At 40.9% G+C, this 20,841-nt stretch overlaps 1 protein-coding gene across 1 annotated transcript in view; it reads right to left on the reverse strand.

Moving 5' to 3' along the window:
- The window catches only part of mpzl1l (myelin protein zero-like 1 like), a 39,054-nt gene extending 19,249 nt beyond the window's left edge, over positions 1–19,805 (reverse strand). The window contains exons 1-4 of the mRNA XM_048541042.2: positions 19,645–19,805; positions 13,285–13,451; positions 6,572–6,773; positions 4,485–4,611 (exon numbers count right to left, since the gene is read on the reverse strand). Coding sequence (XP_048396999.1) covers positions 4,485–4,611; positions 6,572–6,773; positions 13,285–13,451; positions 19,645–19,684 — 536 coding nt within the window. The 5' untranslated portion in view covers positions 19,685–19,805. The remainder of the gene's footprint in view (positions 1–4,484; positions 4,612–6,571; positions 6,774–13,284; positions 13,452–19,644) is intronic.
- Positions 19,806–20,841: the final 1,036 nt, after the last annotated feature.

Genomic DNA, 20,841 nt, shown 5'->3' on the forward strand with positions numbered 1-20,841 from the left:
TGGAACTCACTGCCTGAAAGGGTGGGAAGAGACAGAAAATCTAATAACATTTAAACAGCATCTAGATATGCACTTGTAAAACCAAAGCATACAGGCAAGGCAACAAGTGCTGGAAAAAGGGACTGTAATAGTTAGATGATATAATTTGAACAGAATGCATGGATGGGCCTTTTTCTGTGTTGTAGACCACCATGACTCTATAAATAAGAATTACAAAATACATTTGGGATTATAGGGAAATGTGTCCTGATGTTTTTTGGATGTATGGAAATGCACAGCCCCTTTTTGTTTTAAACTGCTGTGCAGTAAGGTAGATAAAGGGACTGTAGGAACATTCCACTTGCTTTTCAATTGAATGGCTTACACCAAACAACCCAGTGTTGAGGCTTGAAATTTGTCACAACCCTTCAATGAGACCTGTGGAAGTGAGGTGAGTTCGGAAATACAAGAGGGGGTCGTTGGCCTTTGATGGCAGGTGGCAGAGGGGCTATGGGTGCTATACTTTGGTCAAAGCTTTACTGTGGCCACTGTGGCAACTCCAAACATTCCAATTTGTAACTCAACTTGTGATCCTGAAGCCTAAATTAGGAAGTGCTACCTCGATGGAACACTGGAGTGCAACAAAGTGACACTTGGGTTTAATTTATTAATTGCTAGCTAAGGAATACGATAGAAATTTCTAATGAAAATATGACCTCACTGGGGTTGGTTCTAACTATTGACAGTTTTCTATTATTTGATATTCTAATATTTATTTTACTGCATTCAGCTATAACAGCAGTATCTATTTTCTGAATTAAACTCATTACTAAAAAGAAACCTAGTAATGAAAGCTAATCACTATTGCAGCTTAGATACGAAATTTTGCTACGATCTCGTAGAACCATACTGGTATCATACATAGTAACTTTAGATGCCATCCATGATTAGTAATGCACACTTCCTTCATTTGTAACATGCTTCAAATTGTGTAACAATTTTGTAATTCTACAAGGATTACTATATCTATACCTATTGCAGGCCCGTTATTGCTTGGTGTTTGGCAAAATAGTAATAGTTTTAAATCAACCAGGTTAAATTCTGTTACAGATTCTTGAAATCAGAGGTGCCTTTGCTCTCTGAAGGTGATGTCTGTGTACCTCAAGTGTAAATTGGCTTTTGTCCAATACATACATATATATGTGTATGACTAAAGGCAAAACATCCACTTTGACATATGAACTAGATAGTGCTAAACTGAAATGCTCAACAGCAAGAAGGCTGCAGTACAGCAGAAAATTAATTTTGCTTAACTATGATATTTTTCTGCTGATACAAGTCCAGTTTAATTCCTTATTTTGCATTGTAAAGAGATGTTGTATGATTTAAAATTTACTGAGTCCTATAGCCACTGTGTTCAATTAACGGTGAATTTAAAACTGACTAATTCATATCAAGTCTGCTCTCAAATATCCTGCTTGAAAGGGTGTTTGAGAGATTGTAAGGAAACACATCTAAAAGGCCATGGACAGTTGGTTCAGGGCACAAGAGGTGTATCACTATCACAATCTTGATTCATGCCATCGCACAGCAGTTAAGAACAACAAGAGTAAACAAAAATTAAGAAAGCAAATTGTAGGACTGTCTGATATTGGATTACCTGGACAATTTACAGACTTCAAAATTTGTAATACAAGTTATTCACTCTAACAGCAAGGTGAGGAAGAAATGGGATACCGCTATATCAGAAATTGTCCGGAAAAGCAGGAATGGGGGTAGGAGATTTGGGTGTGACATGGCGGCCAATTTATACATGGTAACTCAAGCTTTAAACCAACACATGAAATTTGTCTGGAATGTCTGAAAATGTTTCATATCTATATTGTTCCTTCTCAATATGTAAACAGCTGGGCTCTGTTTGTGATTACCTGATGAAATGGTGAACATCAAGAGGTGTTTGCATGGTAGAAAATTATAGGAGGAAAGCCATAAATCCTCTAAGCTGACGCACTGTTGCAGTAGGGTATCATACTGTATTGCTCATGATATCCAATATTTTTTCAATTTGTATACTGAATATTATTTTCAATCTTGCCTCAAGACCTTAAAGTCCATATTGTTTAAATTATAAAGAGGTTATTCAGTTCTGGATTTCATTTAGAATATCATTGATTGGACGTACCTATATCTTGTGTTTTTTGCAAAGAACATTTTGCAAAGGAAAGGGATTGGCTAAAGTAGGGAAAATGTTGCATTTGCAATTAATGCAAGCTGTTTGACTGGAGTCAGATGAGTCTACAACACTTTCACAGAGAGAGAGAGAGAGAGAGACCCCATGACCCTGTCTGTGGGTGTGATGAAGCAACTGGATTTGAATGTAGAGTCAGAGAGGTTAACTTGGTGGAGTAACACCTCTGCCCTCCTTTCTCCAAAAACACTCAAAGTTTGACTTGAAAACTTACTGGAAGACTGCTTCACGCTAAGTGGCGGGTTCTTAAAGATTAGAAATTTCCATCACTGCAAACCAAGCATTCTTAAAGGAATATCTGAAATCAGTTACCACTATCTCCAGGTAAAAATAATCAGCTAGCTATAACTGATCCAGGAAGACACATTGGTGTCAACACTCTGTGTGAAAAGTAACTTTGGCTATCAAGCGTTTGGGACAATCTGCAAATCACATTTGTTTTAGAAACTTACCTATTACTTTGCCCAAGTACTTTTAAGGTAACACTCCATGGAGTGCATCAGTAGTATAGACCAGTAGTATAGACTATATATACAGTTGCACAGTTTAAACTGTTGAAGACTAGCACAAGAACAGACTTAGTTACCCCTCTGAAATCAGGTGTAACAATCCCTATCATTAACTATCGTTCTGTCCTATTCTTAGATTAGAACTATCTTTTAGTTATTATCATCCAACTGTTCTCCTATTTCCACATTATCTGTTGTCCCACACCCGAGTCAAGCAATGTTACCCTCCATGTTGGAGTTGAAATATACTCACTAGAGAGCAGTGTATGGCATCAGATGCCTCCTTCGTATGTTTCACTTACCGTGAAATTCACGGTGGTCACGTGAATTTTCATTGAGAATAACAGATAATCCAATTAAAAGGAGTGCAAATTTAGTCCTTTATTCATTAGAGAATCATTTAGCCTTGGCTCATGTGCGAGTTTCAGGACTGAGCAGGCAATGAATATACACTCACATTCCCAATGCAGGAACTCTAGCAATTCACCTACTCCACAACTCTTCCAAACAAACTGTGGTCGGTTCTATCATAACCTGGGTGAGGTCATTTAATCCAATTCCTGGAAGTGGCTGTAGGATACGACTCAGATCCTGACTAGCTAAATTCAACAAGTGGTCTGGGGAAGCATTCCTGCTACCTTGTCAGAGATCTGTGCATTGCAAAGACATCCAGACCGAAAGTCAATGGTGCGAATGGTGTTGACAGCCTGACTTTGTGTGCATAGCCAAACAACTTAGCGAGAATGTTGGTCAGGAGAATCCCCACAGGTATCCCGATAAGTATTGTGTGTGCATTTAATACAACCTAAAAGAATCTTGACAGATCAAAGCCAAAGTAAACTTATAACTTTAAGTGAATGATAAACGTGTATTATGCACAAGCTTCCTTATTATGAAAAACATACAGGAAATGCTGATCCAAACAGATAGAAATTCCAGATTGATTTCTTTTTCTGTACAGATTTCAGACATGAGTGAGGACTATTAGAATTAGAATTTAACATCTTTACCCATGAAAAGGAGGAGAAACAACTGCATTTTGCATTGCTAATCATGATCCAAGCCAGATGCTGCAGAGTGCTGTTGTAATTTCTTCATTAGCCTACTGCTCAAAAATGGGGTTAAAATAGAGCAGATGTATACACTCAATGCCACAGATTCCAAAAAAAATGAAGATGGCTTGCAAAGTAAAAATGAAAATATAAAAGTTGACTAATGCTGAGAAATCGGATAAGTAAACATTGGTTACATGTATTCTAACTTCAAGGGAAAATAAGTTTGACTTTGCGCACAATTGATTGGACTAATCCACAGTTTTAAATGGGAGTTCAATCGCTTATTTAAGGGGAACTGGTAGCATACAAGGAAATGTCCTGCACTAGTGATCCAGTAGCTCAGATTCATAGTCCGGTGCCACTTATTTCAGATCCTATTGCCACAGCTGGTGGAATTTATATTCAATTAATAGAACCTAGAATTGAAAGTTGATCTTAGTGATGCTGTCCAAGAAACTGTTTATTATAAAAACCCCAACTTGTTTATTACTGTCCTTTAAGGGAGGAAACTACTGTTTGCCTGCCCTGGCCTATATGTGACTCCACACCCACACCAATACGGTTGACTCTTAATTACCTTCTAAAATGACCTAGCAAGCAACATCCACATTTCATCAAAGAGACAAACAAATTGCACCGTTAAACTCACATAATATCATCTGCTGTTATTCATGTTTACTTATAAAGGGTTACCTAATATAAGCATTCCGTTGGTCATCTTTCTTTTTCTTGATAAAGTACACAATGCCAATAATTAGCAGTAATCCTACAACTGCTCCAATGACTGCACCTGCAATGATGGGATGTTTGGGTAAAGAACCTGGAAAAAGGAAAAAGAAACAAAATTATTCCTTTTTCACACTCTTAGGGTTTTCGACAACTGAACTGCTGCTGAAGTGCACTCACAAGCAAATACAGCATCTATTTTAACGTCGCAATTTTTCACAAAGCAAAACAGAGTACCACAAATTTCAACAAAGACAGAATATGACATTTGTTGAAAAATTCCAGAACTCATTGAGTTCTGGGACGGTTCCAGCGGATTCGAAAATTGCCAATGTGACGCCCTTGTTCAAGAAGACAATTGGTTGATAGAAAGCAGGTAACTATAGGCCAATTAGCTGAATGTCTGTCGTTGAGAAAATGCTAGTGTCCATTATTAAGGAAGAAACAGCAGCATACTTAGAAAAGCTTAATGAAATCAGGCAGATGTGATGGGGTTTCATGAAAGGAAAATCATGTTTGACAAATTTTTTCAAGCTCTTTGAGGATGTAACAAGCAGAGCTGATCTAGGGGAACTGGAAGAAGTAGTGTGTTTGGATTTCCAGAAGATGTTTGATAAGGTGTCATAAGATAGGAATCATGGTATTGAGAGTAATGCATTAGAATAGATTGAGGTTTGATTAACACACAGAAGACAGAGAATCAGGATTAATGAGTCTTAGATTTTAAAAATAGAGGAATCTTGTTACAACTGTGCAGGGTTTTGGTGAGGTTGCACCTGGAGTATTGTGTACAGTATTTAATAAAGGATTGGATAGAGTTCAAAAGAGATTCTTTGGGCTGATTTCTGCAATGAAGGGATTGAGTTGTTGAGGACAGATAAATAGATTGAGCCTATATTCATTAGCGTTTAGAAAAATGAGGATTGATCTTATTGAAACATATATGATTCTGAGGGGCTTGACAGGCTTGATTTGTAGAAAAAAATGGAATATCTGGTTGGCATGGAAGATTTGGACTGAAGCGTCAGTTTCCACACTGTACATGTCTATGGCTTCACGAAAAATAGTGGGGGAATCTCAAATTAGGGGATATGGGTACATGGGTGGCACAGTGGTTAGTGCTGCTGCCTCACAGTGCCACGAACATGGGTTTGATTCCACGTTTGGGTGACAGTGTGGATTTTGCACATTTTCCCCGTATCTATGCAGGTTTTATCTGGTGCTCTGGTTTCCTCCCACAGTTCAAAGACGTGTAGGTTAAGTGGACTTGCAGTGCTAAATTGCCCAGTGTCCAGGAACATGCAGGCTCTGTGGGTTAACCTGAGAAATACAGGGTTACAGAGATGGTGGTGGTTGGTCTGGGTGGAATGCTCTTCAGAAAGTCAGTGTGGACTTGATGGGCTGAACGGCCTACTTCCACATTGTAAGGGTTCTACAAATAAGGGGACACTTTATTAAACCTGAGATGCAAAGTAAATTATTCTCCTAAAGGATATTAAATGTCTGGAATTCTCTATCCCAGAGTGTTGTGGAAGCTAGATCACTGAAATTATTTAAAGAGGAAGCATATAGATATATGAAAAAAAAATCAAGGACAGAATGGCTCTGAGGAGCTGATATGAAAGAGGAGTTGAGGCCTGGGGCAAATCAGCCATGTCTTATCGGTTGGCAGGATAGGGTATGGAGCTGAATAAACTACTGCTCCCAGTCATACTTCTTTTGTTCCTATATGCAACATTTGTACAGCAAGCCAAATCAGCATCAGTGAAGAAAATAGACAGTGACATTTCAGATCCAGACCATTCCCAAGACAGTAACATTTTTGTTCTCTCAAATAATGACTGAGGTTACATTTTAAATTCAATTTTCCAATATCCGCAGTACCCTACTTGGAGGAATTTATAGCTCCTCTTCTTTTCTTAAATATGTTCAGTTGAGCAGGCAGGTAATGATTTAACAACTCAACACTCCAACATGTCACAATTTGTGATGAGTTCACATAAACATTAACATTCAGGAAGGAAATATCGAAATGACCAATATTTTCTGCTCACCTTGTTCAACAACATTCAAGAGAATTTCTGCAGCAGTCTTACTGAAGTCAGATGGATTGATCACTTGACAGGTATAGGTTCCATTATCTTTAAAATCGATATTCTTTATAATAATGGAAACATCACTCCTGTTGACATTACCATCCCAAACAATGTGGTCAGGAACTTGAGACTTAGATTGTCCCGCTAAATAATATAAAATCTGTCCAAATAAACAATGAATGAAGTCACATTACAAAAATATCATTCATTAATCAATTGTCTTATGTGTAAAACTTCAATAAGCAATTGTTGACTTTTATATTCAATTTTTGAAGGTTACACAGTGAAGGTAATCGGATAGACCTGAAGTACAATAAAATGACAAGGGTCCCAACTTTCTAAAGCATACTTAACAAGCAGTTTAGTATTCTTCAAGGACAACAGAAAAATAATTCTGCAATCGTTACAAGGAGGTAGAAATTCCCTTTGGTTGCATGAACTTACGCAACAGCAGTTCTACCCTTGTTTACAAATCTAAGAACTTGTTCCTTGGAGTTCCAGTCACATGGATATCAACAGGCACTTGTGTAGGATCTGTGTGCTGGGTGGTGTGGCCTCTGACCTTGGCTCAATAACTCTCATCACGTGATGAGAAATCAAGTGACATTCAACTAATAATTATGTAAGCAGCTGCATTTACAAGTAGAATCAGAATAACGTGACCTATAAAATGATAACCTACTTTGTAGTGCTTCTAATATCATAAAAACACAAAGCATTCGCACAGGCATTATAAAATGAATACCACAGAGCTACATCATGAGATATTAGGTCAAATGATTAAATGTTTGGTTAAATCGGGTGCATGTTTAAGAGCATCTTGAAAATAAAAGTGAGATGGAGAGGTGTAAGGAGAGAACTCCTGAGTTCAGGGCTGAAGTGATTCAAGGCACTGCCACCGACAATGAAGTGATTAAAATTGAGAATTCAGAAGAGTCTAAAATGATATCCGTACAGATATTTTGGAGGGTTGTAGGGCTGGTGAAAATTGCAGAGGTAGGAACAGACACAGCCACGCAGAAAATTTTAAAATCTAGAAACCGCTTGACTAGAAGACAGTTTAGATCAGCACCCACAAAGTTACAGTGAATGGAACTTGTTTGGATTATAGATTATAGTTGCATTTGAGGTGCTACACCAAAGATTCACTAGATCCCCAGCATAGGAGGACTGTTCTAGGATGAGAGGCTGAGTAAATTAGTTCTACATTCTCTGCAGTTCAGAAGAATAACGGATGATTTCATTCAAATGTACAAGATTTTGAATGTGTTTGACAGGTTGTTTCCACTGATCGCAAAAAATCAAAACTATGGGAGCACACTGGAGGACAAGTGAGTTCAAATACATCAAAGGTGGCATATATCGTTCGCGAATTTGCCAAGGCCCATTTCAGAAATCTAACTGAAAATGATTCAAACATGGAATTCTGGTAAAAATATCTCAGATTTATGATCAAATACTTTGAAGAGAAAAGTGGTTGGAAATGGGGCATTAATTTATAAGGACTGAGAAACATATGTTAGCTTTTCAGTGTGGCTAGGGCAGGGTGATAATTGGTTTAGGCTAATCTGATTGAGGGAGTATGAGGTGACTTTTATGGAGACAATGAACTTGGAGAGGGGCTGAAGGAAGATAGGAGAAAAACAACACCAATATGGGCATTCAGGGTTAGGAAATCTGCCGCCTTAGAGGAAATTTAGCCCTGTGACATAGTATTAATGATAGTAACAGCAACTAGCAAACAAGAGGAGGATCAGATAGTGCTTTTTATGATCTAAGCACTTCTGGTGATGCATGGCAAAATCAGCTGTTGGACATATCCTTTCCTTTTAAATCTTTGTCCCTTGCAGTTAAAAAGGACCAGGAATGAGAATAATACCTGACATAAAACAGCCAGGGTGAAAGCGAATAATGATTTTACTTGGGATTGGAGCATCAAATACGGAGGCAAGAGTCTGGTTGAACAAATCAGTCATTCAGCCTCTTGGATGTTCCATCATTCAAGTAGCTTATGACTGATCACTACATTTGACTTTGTCCTGAATACTACTGCCTCCCTTTTTGAGCTGTCAGTGTTACAATGGTAGTTATTCAGTCCTCGGGGTCTTTTCCAGAATCTCAGGAATGTTGGAAGATTCCAAGTGCATCCACTATCTCTGTGGCTACTTCCTTCAATATCCCAATAACCTGTCAGGTCCAAGTAACATATTGACCTTTAGCTCCATTAATTTCTCCAGCACCTCTCTCTGGTGATAGTTACTGCATTTGTTTCCTCTCCTTGCTCTGCTTTTTGATTATTTTTGGAAGTATTTTTGGAATGCTATTAATGTGCTCTACCGTGAACAATGCTGCAAAGTATTTATTCGACTCCTCTGCCATTTCTTGGTTCCCTATTATTTACCCAGCCTTATTGTCTAAAAGGCCTACATTCACGTTGGCCTCTTTCCCTTTAGTTTTATGTTTCAAGAAGCTCTGACTGTCCATTTACATATTGCTTGCTAATTTTCTCTCAGTTTATTTTCTCTGTTTTTTGGATCATTTTGTTAGCCAATGGTTTTAGCCTTCTTAGTTAACAATGGTCAGTTTATCCATCCAGGTGCTTAGTTCAGTTGGCTGGAAGCTGGTTTGTGATGCAGAGTGACTACCACCTTCTCAGCCTTGTATCTTGCCTGAGGTGTGGTGACCCTCATGCTAAAATCACCAGAAGTCATCTCTCTCTAATGAGAGCAGTTCTGTGGCCCTCTGAGACAACGGCAATAATACATTCCATTCATGTCCTTCAACTTTACTGGGATGAATTTTTGCTGAGAATCATGGACTATTTACTTAAACATTTGTCATTATTCCTCATCCATCTTTTCTGACTCCTTTCCCATCCACTCCAGTCAACGCTGCCCTCATGCCTCTGCGAGTATCTTTATTTAAGTTTAGCATACTTGTTTTCGACTCCAGTTTTTTACTCTCACACTGAATGCTAAGTTCTACTTGGATATGGTCACTGTTCGCTAGGGGACCTTTTACATTGAGGTCATTTATTAAACCTTCCACATTACGCGTTACCAAATCCAAAAAAAAACTGAACCCCAGTTTGATCTGCAGCATGTAGATAACGGAAATTGTCCTGAATACACGCTGTAAATTCTTCTTTGCGGCTAACTTTGCCAATTTGACTTTCACAGCCTATATTAAAATTAAAGCCACTCATGATTCATGTACGATACTGATCCACACTGGTCAACAAAGATCTTACTACATTAATCCTATTTTCTTATTAATTACCATACTTATGGACTTTATGGTAATGTAAGTGAATATCTAAATACTGCTTAAATATTACAAGAGTTTCTGACTTAACCACCCTTGTAGGCAGGGAATTTCAGATTCCCTGAACCCTCAGAGAAAAAAAAATTCTGCTCTTAGCCTTCTGCCCGTTACCTTAAATCTATCCACCCAGATTATTTACCCCTCTACCAATGAAAAATGCCTTCCTGTCCATCATATCTATATCTCTCAATCATATATACCCTGTCAGATTCCATCTCGACCTTCACTGTTCCGAGGAAAACAATCCAAGCCTATTCAATCATTCCTCAAAGTGGAGACTCTCCAGCCCAGGCAGCACACAACAATCTCTGTACCCGCTCTAGTGTAATTACATCCTTCCATAATATGGTGGCCAGAACTGCATGCATTACACCAGTTGTGGCTTAATCAGTGTTTTCTACAGTTCCAGTATAACTTTTTTGATTTTGTATTCTGCGCTTTAGTTAATAAAGGCAGCTATCCTTATACCTTCTTAACTATCTCATCCAGCTGCCGTGCTATCTTCAGGGAATTGTGGATACATACACCGAAATCCCTTTAACTGACAGTACTTTCCAAGGTGTTACCATTTGTCATGTAATCCCATGCCTTGTTCACCTTTCCCAAGTGTATCACTTCAGAATTTAATGGATTGAATTCCTTTTGCCACTACTCTTCCCTGTCTACCAATATCCTCCTGCAATTTATGGTTAGCATCCTCACTATTTACCACTATACCAAGTTTTGCATCATTCATTAACTTCTTGATCATACTCCCAACATTTAAGTCACAAACAGCAGAGGCCCCATACCTGAGCCTCCAGATTGCCACTGGAAACAGACTTTCAATCACAAAAACACTCCTTCGCCATCATCTTTTGTTTTCTGCTACTCAGCTAATTTTGGCTCCAATGTGCCACTCTCTCCTGGATTTTATAGACTCTGATCAGTATGTCATGAGGGATTTTAACAAATGCCTTGCTTAGTCCACGTAAACTACATTGAATGCATTACCCTCATCAACACTCCTGATTATTTCCTGAAAAAGAATAAATCAAATTTAATAATCGTGACCGTCCCTAAACAAACCCATGCTACCATCCCTGATTACTCCACATCACTTCAAGTGCAGATATACTCTCTTTCTTATAATTCTTTCCAATGGCTTCCTTACCACTGAGCTTAGACTGGCTGGCCTGTAATTTCCTGGTCTATCTCTAGTAGCCACCATATTTAGATGGCTAGTCCATATCAGTTTTTGATGAATGGTAACCACCAGGATGTTAACAGTGGAGGAAGTCACTCATGGCAATGCCACTGAATGTCATGAGGTGACGGTTAGAGTCTTATTTGCTTGAGGTGTTGCATCAAAGGCAATTCAGAGGAGGTTCACAACATTGATTCCTGAGCTAGGGGTTAGTCTTATGAAAGGGAGATTGAGTAGTTCAGTCCTATGCTCTCAAGAGTTTAGAAGAATGAGAGATAATCTAATGTAGGCATACAAAATGCTAAAGTGGATTGGCAAAGTGGACAAAGAGGGGATGTTTCCTCTTGTGGGGCAATCTATAACAAAAGGTTATAATTTTAGGATAAGGGGTAGCAGATTTAAAACAGACATAAAGAGAAATTACCTCTCTCAGAGGGTTGCAAATCTGTGGAATTCACTCTCCCAGAATGTGTTAGATGCTGGGACATTGTGTAAATTTGAGGAGATGGACAGATATTTAATTAGTAACAGTTTGAAGGGTTGCAGAAAGTGGGCAGTAAAGTTGAGCTGAGGCTGAGATGAGATCAGTCATGACTATATTGCATGGCGGAACAGGCTTGGGGGGGCTGATTAATTTAGTCCTCTCCTAATTATTATGTTCTTATGCACTTGTGTGACTTGAATGTTATTTGCTGTTTGCCAGTCCAAACCTGGGCATTGCCCACGTCTTGCTGCTTTTGGACATGGACAGCTTCAGCATCTGAGATGTCACAAACAGTGACTTATGGTGGAGGGAATGTTTGAAAAACTCTCTTCAGTTCCAAGATTTTGAAACCTCTTTCAAAACCCTCTCAGCTTTGGGGCACACAAACTTAAATCTTTCTGCTAGAATGACTGTTCTCCTAAACGGAAAACTTTAATCTTCTGAACTGAACACAAACTAAATATGGTGTTCAGCAAGGCTCTGTTGTAAATCATAGAATCCCTATAGTATGGAAACAGGCCCTTTGGCCCAATAAGACCACACTGACCCTTGGAGCATTCCACCCAGACCCATCCCCCTCTAAATCAGCTAATCTACAAATTCCTGAACATTACGGGCAATTTAGCATGGCCAATCCACCTAGCCTGCACTTCTTTGGACTGTGGGAGGAAACCCATGCAGACACGGGGAGAATGTGCAAACTCCACACAGACAGTCGCCTGTGGGTGAAATCAAACCTGGGTCCCTGGCGCTGTGAGGCTGCAGTGCTAACCGCTGAGCCACCGCGCCGCCCTATCTTAAAAAAGAACACAAAATTAGGACATTGATACAGCAAGCAATTTTGAAGTCCTGCTGTAGTCATGCAGGGCTTTGTTGAGACAACACCTAGAATATTGTGTGTACTTTAGTCTACAAACTGTAACATTTGGTGTCATCAAGGTAATTCAGTAAAGGCTCACTTGATTGATATCTGGGATGAAAGGATGATCTGCACTGAGTAAATTGGGACTATATTCCTTGGAGTTTAGCAGAATGACTGGAGGTCTCATTGAAACATACAAAATACAGAGGAACTTGATTGGGTAAAAACAGGTTGTTTCCCCTTGCTAAGAAATCTAGAACACAGTCTCAGGATAAGGGATCAATCATGTAGGACTGAGCTAAGAAATTTGTCCATCCAAAAGGCTGTCAACCTTTAGAATTCTATACTCCAGGGAGTATAGTCCTAATGTACTCAGCCTAGAACATCCCTTTCATCCCAGATACCAGTCAAGCCAGTCTTTACTGTACTGCCTCCGTTGAAACTAAATTCTACAAAATATGGACCAAAAATACGCACAACATTCCAGGTGTTGTCTATAGTTGCACCATCACTGAATCCAATTAAGGCTGTGACAGACAAATGTTTCTTCAGCAAATGAGAACATGAAGAAAATGTAAAGATCAGCCATGATTGTATCAAATGGAAGATCAGGCTTAATGGACTATATGGTCCATACTTATGCTCTTAAGAAGATTTCTCTCCAACCCTTACATGTTCCTTTCAAGTATCTGGATACTGGTACTGCCATAGAGATTTTAAAAAAACACACACATTAAAGAATTTGCTAAGTTTAAAGCAGCTGATGACATTACAATACATTTCCAAGCCATTGAAATATCAGCTCTAATACTCACAAGCTGATCTTTCCCACCAGTTCCTGGTTTGAAACTCCAATAAACCGACAAAGTCCTTTGGTCAACTTTATTTGATTTAAATGTACATGACAGTCTGACATCTGTCCCATTTTCCGCGATCATTTCTGATTTAGCATAAATTTCGAAGCCAGACAACGGGTGGATTACTGAAAGAAAAATGGTCAATTGCTCATTCAAAGGTGAATGTATCTGAATTACTTGTTACATTTGTTACGGAATCTTATTCAGATATTTCGGATGTAACTGTAATCAATCTTAACTTTCTAAAATTGTATGATTGCACTAGAGGTCTCCATCTTTCTTTGACATTGTTTAATGCACATCAACAGACTGTTGCTTACTTTCTTCTGTGTAAGGCAAAGACAATGCTGGAAAAGGTAACAACAGGAGTTTTACACACAATAATCCAAATGGTGTGGTAATATTGAAACTTACAGCAACTGGGAGGTTAGGCGGCAACACCGTAACTTAATAACCTGGATAAATGCGAGGTGATGCATTTTGGAAGGTCGAATTTGAAAGCTGAGTACAGGATTAAGGATAGGATACTTGGCAGCGTGGAGGAACAGAGGGATCTTGGTGTGCAGATACATAGATCCCTTAAAATGGCCACCCAAGTGGACAGGGTTGTTAAGGAAGCATATGGCGTTTTGGCTTTCATTAACAGGGGGATTGAGTTTAAGAGTGGTGAGATCTTGTTGCAGCTCTATAAAACTTTGGTTAGACCGCACTTGGAATACTGCGTCCAGTTCTGGGCGCCCTATTATAGGAAAGATGTGGATGCTTTGGAGAGGGTTCAGAGGAGGTTTACCAGGATGCTGCCTGGACTGGAGGGCTTATCTTATGAAGAGAGGTTGACTGAGCTCGGTCTCTTTTCATTGGAGAAAAGGAGGAGGAGAGGGGACCTAATTGAGGTATACAAGATAATGAGAGGCATAGATAGAGTTGATAGCCAGAGACTATTTCCCAGGGCAGAAATGGCTAGCACGAGGGGTCATAGTTTTAAGCTGGTTGGTGGAAAGTATAAAGGGGATGTCAGAGGCAGGTTCTTTACGCAGAGAGTTGTGAGAGCATGGAATGCGTTGCCAGCAGCAGTTGTGGAAGCAAGGTCATTGGGGTCATTTAAGAGACTGCTGGACATGTATATGGTCACAGAAATTTGAGGGTGCATACATGAGGATCAATGGTCGGCACAACATTGTGGGCTGAAGGGCCTGTTCTGTGCTGTTCTGTTCTATGTTCTATGTTCTAATAATCCAGTATAGTGAGTCTGCTCTCCCCAAGAGTGTTGTAGAACTTCTCACAAAGTGCTAATGTCCTTACAACCATGATTTGGTGGGAGCTTCCACTCATACTCTGTCTTGCAGTAAAAGTTACACCTTGTTGATGATCTGGGTTTTTTTTAAAAATATTGTACCAACTTCATAGTTACTGTTGAATGTAAAATCTTACTTGATCAATCTCACTCATATTTTTAAGATAACAAAGCAGGCAATGGCAGTAGATGTAATTTATCTGGAGTTTCAAAAGAACTTGAATAAAGGTTGGAGGTGTTGTTGACAGTATAGAGGGCTGTTGCAGGCTGCAGTGGGACATTGACAGGATGCAGAGCTGGGCTGAGAGGTGGCAGATGGAGTTCAACCTGGATAAATGCGAGGTGATGCATTTTGGAAGGTCGAATTTGAAAGCTGAGTACAGGATTAAGGATAGGATTCTTGGCAGTGTGGAGGAACAGAGGGATCTTGGTGTGCAGATACATAGATCCCTTAAAATGGCCACCCAAGTGGACAGGGTTGTTAAGAAAGCATATGGTGTTTTGGCTTTCATTAGCAAGGGAATTGAGTTTAAGAGTCGTGAGATCTTGTTGCAGCTCTATAAAACTTTGGTTAGACTGCACTTGGAATACTGCATCCAGTTCTGGTCGCCCTATTATAGGAAAGATGTGGATGCTTTGGAGAGGGTTCAGAGGAGGTTTACCAGGATGCTGCCTGGACTGGAGGGCTTATCTTATGAAGAGAGGTTGACTGAGCTCGGACTTTCTTCATTGGAGAAAAGGAGGAGGAGAGGGGACCTAATTGAGGTATACAAGATAATGAGAGGCATAGATAGAGTTGATAGCCAGAGACTATTTCCCAGGGCAGAAATGGCTAACACGAGGGGTCATAGTTTTAAGCTGGTTGGAGGAAAGTATAGAGGGGTTGTCAGAGGCGGGTTCTTTACACAGAGAGTTGTGAGAGCATGGAATGCGTTGCCAGCAGCAGTTGTGGAAGCAAGGTCATTGGGGTCATTTAAGCGACTGCTGGACATGCATATGGTCACAGAAATTTGAGGGTGCATACATGGGGATCAATGGTCGGCACAACATCGTGGGCTGAAGGGCCTGTTCTGTGCTGTACTGTTCTATGTTCTAAAGGTGCCATTATAGACTAAGAAGTAATAGAAAATGGAGTTGGAGACAAGTGGCTAACTGGCTTCAATACAGAAAGTGCACAGTGGCAGTAACGGGCAGTTATTCAGAGTGGCAGATACAAGTGGAGTTCCACAGTGGTGGTGCTGTGTTTTCCACAAATGTATATTATTGGCTTGGACACTAAAATAAAAGATAGTTTCTAAATTTGTAAATGACAAATAGAGTGGTGGGTTGGGAGATGGTTTGATGGTCAATACAGAGGAGAAATACAAGAAGGACATATTAGTAAACACGTAGAATGAACAAATGAAATTTAACATAAAAATACGAGACAGTGCGTTTTCATAAGAATGATAAGCAGGTTACTTGTAACCTAGAAGGTGAGAGTCTAAGTGGTAGAGATCTCCAAGTACAAATGGATTAATAACTAAAAAATACAGAAAAAAAAAACATGCTGGATATATTGAGCACATCAGGCAGAAGCAGTAGAGATAAACAGAGTTTCCATTTCAGGTCAGGATGATCTTTTATTAGAAAGGTCAGAAATCAGAATTCTGATTATGGGACTGTTTGGAGAAGCTTGCTTCGCGTCCAAGAGTGAGGGAAGTTGTCTTGTTGCTGGTAGAAAAATCCAGGCCACCAAACCTACAATAACATTTGAGAGGCAATCTTTGTTATCCCAATTATTCGGGGAGGAGGGGGCAGACATTCTTCTTTTTGGCAAAGGAACAACAGTAGCCCTGCTCTAAGGAAAGAGCATCTCTGTAGTTGCTAGATTTTCCTCAAGTTTTCTGCATAGTCATTTGCCAGGATATCCTGAACTCCTCATTCGGCCTGTTTAACCCAGCATTTCTATAATGTTTTGCAGATATATTTATGGGAAGACTTTAATAAAACTACTATTATAATTAATCACGAGAAAGACATTAGCTATGCTAATTTCAGCATTCTGAGGATTCAATGTATTTAGCCCAGACCAAGGTGATCAAAATGCTCACACATGCATAAGGTCCTAATATCCACAACGACTGATAGGATGAGCAGTTCCAATGGTCAAGGACCAACTGGATCTTACTGCAACAATACAAATGACCTACTACCAAGTCCCAGAGCTCCATTATTTGGGGTGAGTGATAACTTGGAAGGACTCTAGTGAATCCACTGACTCACTGATGGTTGATTCCATATCACCTTCAGTGCCCATCTCCATTCTCCTCTAAGCCACAGGTAAGGTGCCAGATGACTGGAGGTTGGCTAACATGGTGCCATTATTTAAGAAAGGTGGTAAGGAAAAGCTAGGGAACTATAGACCAGTGAGCCTGACATCGGTGGTGGGCAAGTTGTTGGAGGGAATCCTGAGGGACAGGATTTACATGTATATGGAAAGGCAAGGACTGATTTGGGGTAGTCATCATGGTTTTGTGCATGGGGAATCATGTCTCACTAACTTGGTTGTTTTTTGAAGTAACGAAGAGGACTGATGAGGACAGAGCGGTGGATGTGATCTGTATGGACTTCGATAAGACATTCAACAAGTTCCTCATAGCAGACTGGTTAGCAAGGTTAGATCTCATGGAATACAGGGAGAGGGGCAGCACAGTGGTTAGCACTGCTGCCTCACAGCACCAGGGACGCAGGTTTGATTCTAGCCTCGGGTATCTGTCTGTGTGGAGTCTGCACATTCTCCCCGTGTCTGTGTGGGTTTCCTCCCACAGTCCGAAGGTGTGCAGGTTAGGTGGACTGGCCATGCTAAATTGCCTATAGTGTTCAGGGATGTGCAGCTGAGGTGAATTATAGGTGGATGGGTCTGGGTGGGATGCACTGAGGTTCGGCGTGGACTTGTTGGGCCAAAGGGCCTGTTTCCACACTGTAGGGATTCTAAATTATCTACCTAACTAGCCATTTGGATACAAAGGTAGAAGACAGAGTTTGGTGGTGAAGGATTGTTTTTCAGACTGGAGGCCTGTAACCAGCAGTGTGCCACAAGCATCAGTGCTGGATCCTCTCCTATTTGTCAACTACATAAATTATTTGATGTGAACATAGGTGGTATGGTTATTAAGTTTGCAGATGACACCAAAATTGGAGGTGTAGTAGACAACGAAGAAGATTACCTCAGAGTTCAAAGGGATCATGATCAAATGGGCCAATGGGCTGAGGAGTGGCAGATGGACTTTAATTTAGATTAATTTGAAGTGCTGCAAGGAAAGGCAAATCAGGGCAGGACTTATACACATAATGGTAATTGAAAGCATTTAGTATGCTTGCCTTTATTGGTCAGTGCACCAAGTATAGGAGTTGTGAGGTCATGTTGTGGCTGTACAGGACATTGGTTCAGCCACTTTTGGAGTACTGCTTGCAATTCTGTTCACCCAAATGGATGTAGTGAAACTGGAAAGGGTTCAGAAAAGATTTCCGAGTATGTTGCCAGGATTGGAGGGTTTGAACAATACAGGGAGACTGAATAGACTGGGGCTATTCAGTAGCCAGAGGAAGTGGGGGAGGCTGGTAAGATTACAACATTTAAAAGACATGTTGGACCGAAGGGTCTGTTTCCATGCTGTATATCTCTGCGGCTCTGAGCAATAGATTACAGCAAGTGAATTGGCCAGTGAGTAGACAAGATCTTCACCTCGAAGGCTGTTTCCAGTGATGGTCTGCAGGTCTCAGTACATAGTCGCTTTCTTTCTCTGACTGAGACTTTGAGCACACGTTTTAAAATGTTTGCAATAGATATGAAAAATTGGCTGTGTTTTTGATAGTGCAAAAGCAAGCTGTGAATTGCAGGAAGAAAGCAATGAACTGGTCGTGTTCACATAAAATTGTCAAATGGATTTATATCTTGACAACAATGAGACAGTGCATTTGGGATGGCAAACGTAGCAAGGAAATAGTAGGGTAGATGTGGAAAAGGCTGCTTCCACCTCTGGGAATGACTGTTACCAGAGGGCATAACCACAGAGTAAAAGTTGCACATTTAAGACAGTGATGAGGAAGAATTTCTTCTGTGGGTAGTGAATCTATGGAAAACTGCACAGGCCTGTCAAGGTTGTGTAATTAGGACGATTTTTAATCAGTAAGGGAATCAAGGGTTATAGGGACAAGATGGGAAAATGGGCTTGAGGATTAACAAATGATGTCATTGAATGGTAGAGCAGACTCAAAGGGCTGAATGGCCTACTTCTACTCATACATCTTATTGTCTTAAAGTGCAACAAGCACAACCAACAGTTAGAAACCAGAAGATGGATAGTTCTTTCTTGCCAGCACAGACACAAATCAGTCAAATAGCTTACTTCTGCACCATAATTTTACGACAATGACATACAGCTTTAAAGAAATCTACGTTTAAGATGGTCTAGGCATTCAGGTATTGCTATAGCACTGTAGCTAACTGATCTGCTTGCTCACTTGAGAATTTCATCACATTCGAAAATGTACTCCAAATAATAATAAGTGCAGACTGTAAATAAAACGTCAACATGTAAAACAATGTGATTGTGAATAAGTTGTTTCTAGCATTTTATGCAGAACACAGTTATAGAAAATAACTTCAAATTAGCTTTAATTATACCACTTAGAACGATCGCAGCGTTGGGTGTGGTATCAAAACAATCACTGGATTGTGACTGCCTTTGTAATCGCCAGCGCAAACTGGCAACTGCAGCCATAGAATACATGGCTCCATGGAGAGAAACCTGAATCAAAGCTAGAAAGTGATCTTTCAGACTTCACGGTAAATAACCAGCATATAGCAGGGTAAAACTATGAATTTATACTAGGGTCAACTGATTTTCAATCTGTTAACTTGCAAAACAGCACATAAGAGCCTCACAGCAAAGACAGTAAATAACATGGAAAAAAGATAAAATTACAGTAACCAAATACAAGAACAAGAACTCTATCATTGATTAGACATGATCCCTTACCAAATACCAGCAAGAAGATTCTATCCCAACAGCCCGCCATGCATATTTTAAACAATTCCACACTCTCATTCTCCTGTGCGTAGAACGATTGCAGAAAGAAACCACAGAAAAATGGGCTTCTGTTCCTCAATCTCTCCTCCCCTCCCCCACACACACACACTTCCTCCTCCTGCACATACACCTCCCCTTTCACTCCCCTCCCCCTACACACACCTCCTCTATACACACACCCTAACCCCATACACTCCTCCCCCCAACACACATTACAAATACACTCCCCTTCCCTGCTGCGCACACCTCCCTGATACACTCCCCCCCCCACACATTCCCCCATAAACTGCCACCTCATACACTCACCCTCCCCCTGCACATACCTTCCCAAGAGCAATCCTCCCACAAACTCAACCCTCACACACCCTCCCTTCACCTCCACACACTCTGCTTAACCCCTCATATCCCTACCCACACACACAAACACATGCATTCTTCACCCCTTCACACTCACCCTCCCCTGCACTTGCCCTGCCAGCACTTCCCCTACACCTGCCCACCGCACTACCCCTCCCTGCCCACACACACCCCTCTCCTATATACCACATACACACTCCACTTTTCCACCCCAAACACTCCCGCTCCCTCCACATTCCTCCTCCCAACCACACACTCACAATCCCCCTCACGCATCCCCCACTTCCCCTGCACGGACTCTCACTCTCAACCTCATGCACTCTCCCCATCGACTCTACCTCCTCTCCCACATGTACTCTCTGCGTCCAACCCCCATGCACTTCCCCTCCTTCCTACCTCATGCATTCTCCCTCCCCACTGCCCACACACAACCCCTCCACCCACTCCTCCACCTACCCACACCCTCCCACTCTCCCTCCTCCCCCCACTCTCCCTCTTCCCCCCACTCTCTCCCTCATGCACTTTCCTCCCTATGCACTCCCAACATCCACTCCCCACCTGCTGCCGCATGCACGACCTCATACCATCCCCCATTCACATCCCTTCCCCTCTCACATGCACTTGCTCTCCCCTCACCCCATTAAGGACTTCCAGTCTTCCCCCCCATACAGTCCTTCCTCCCCTCCCCACTTCTCCACACCTACCCTCACCTCCCCTCCTTCTCCCACCTCCCCTCCTGCCCTCTCCTTTCTCCTACCCACTCCCCCCTCCCCTCCTCTCCCCCCCTCC

This window comes from Stegostoma tigrinum, chromosome 12 (genome assembly GCF_030684315.1).
Source record: "Stegostoma tigrinum isolate sSteTig4 chromosome 12, sSteTig4.hap1, whole genome shotgun sequence".
NCBI classification, from domain to species: domain Eukaryota; kingdom Metazoa; phylum Chordata; class Chondrichthyes; order Orectolobiformes; family Stegostomatidae; genus Stegostoma; species Stegostoma tigrinum.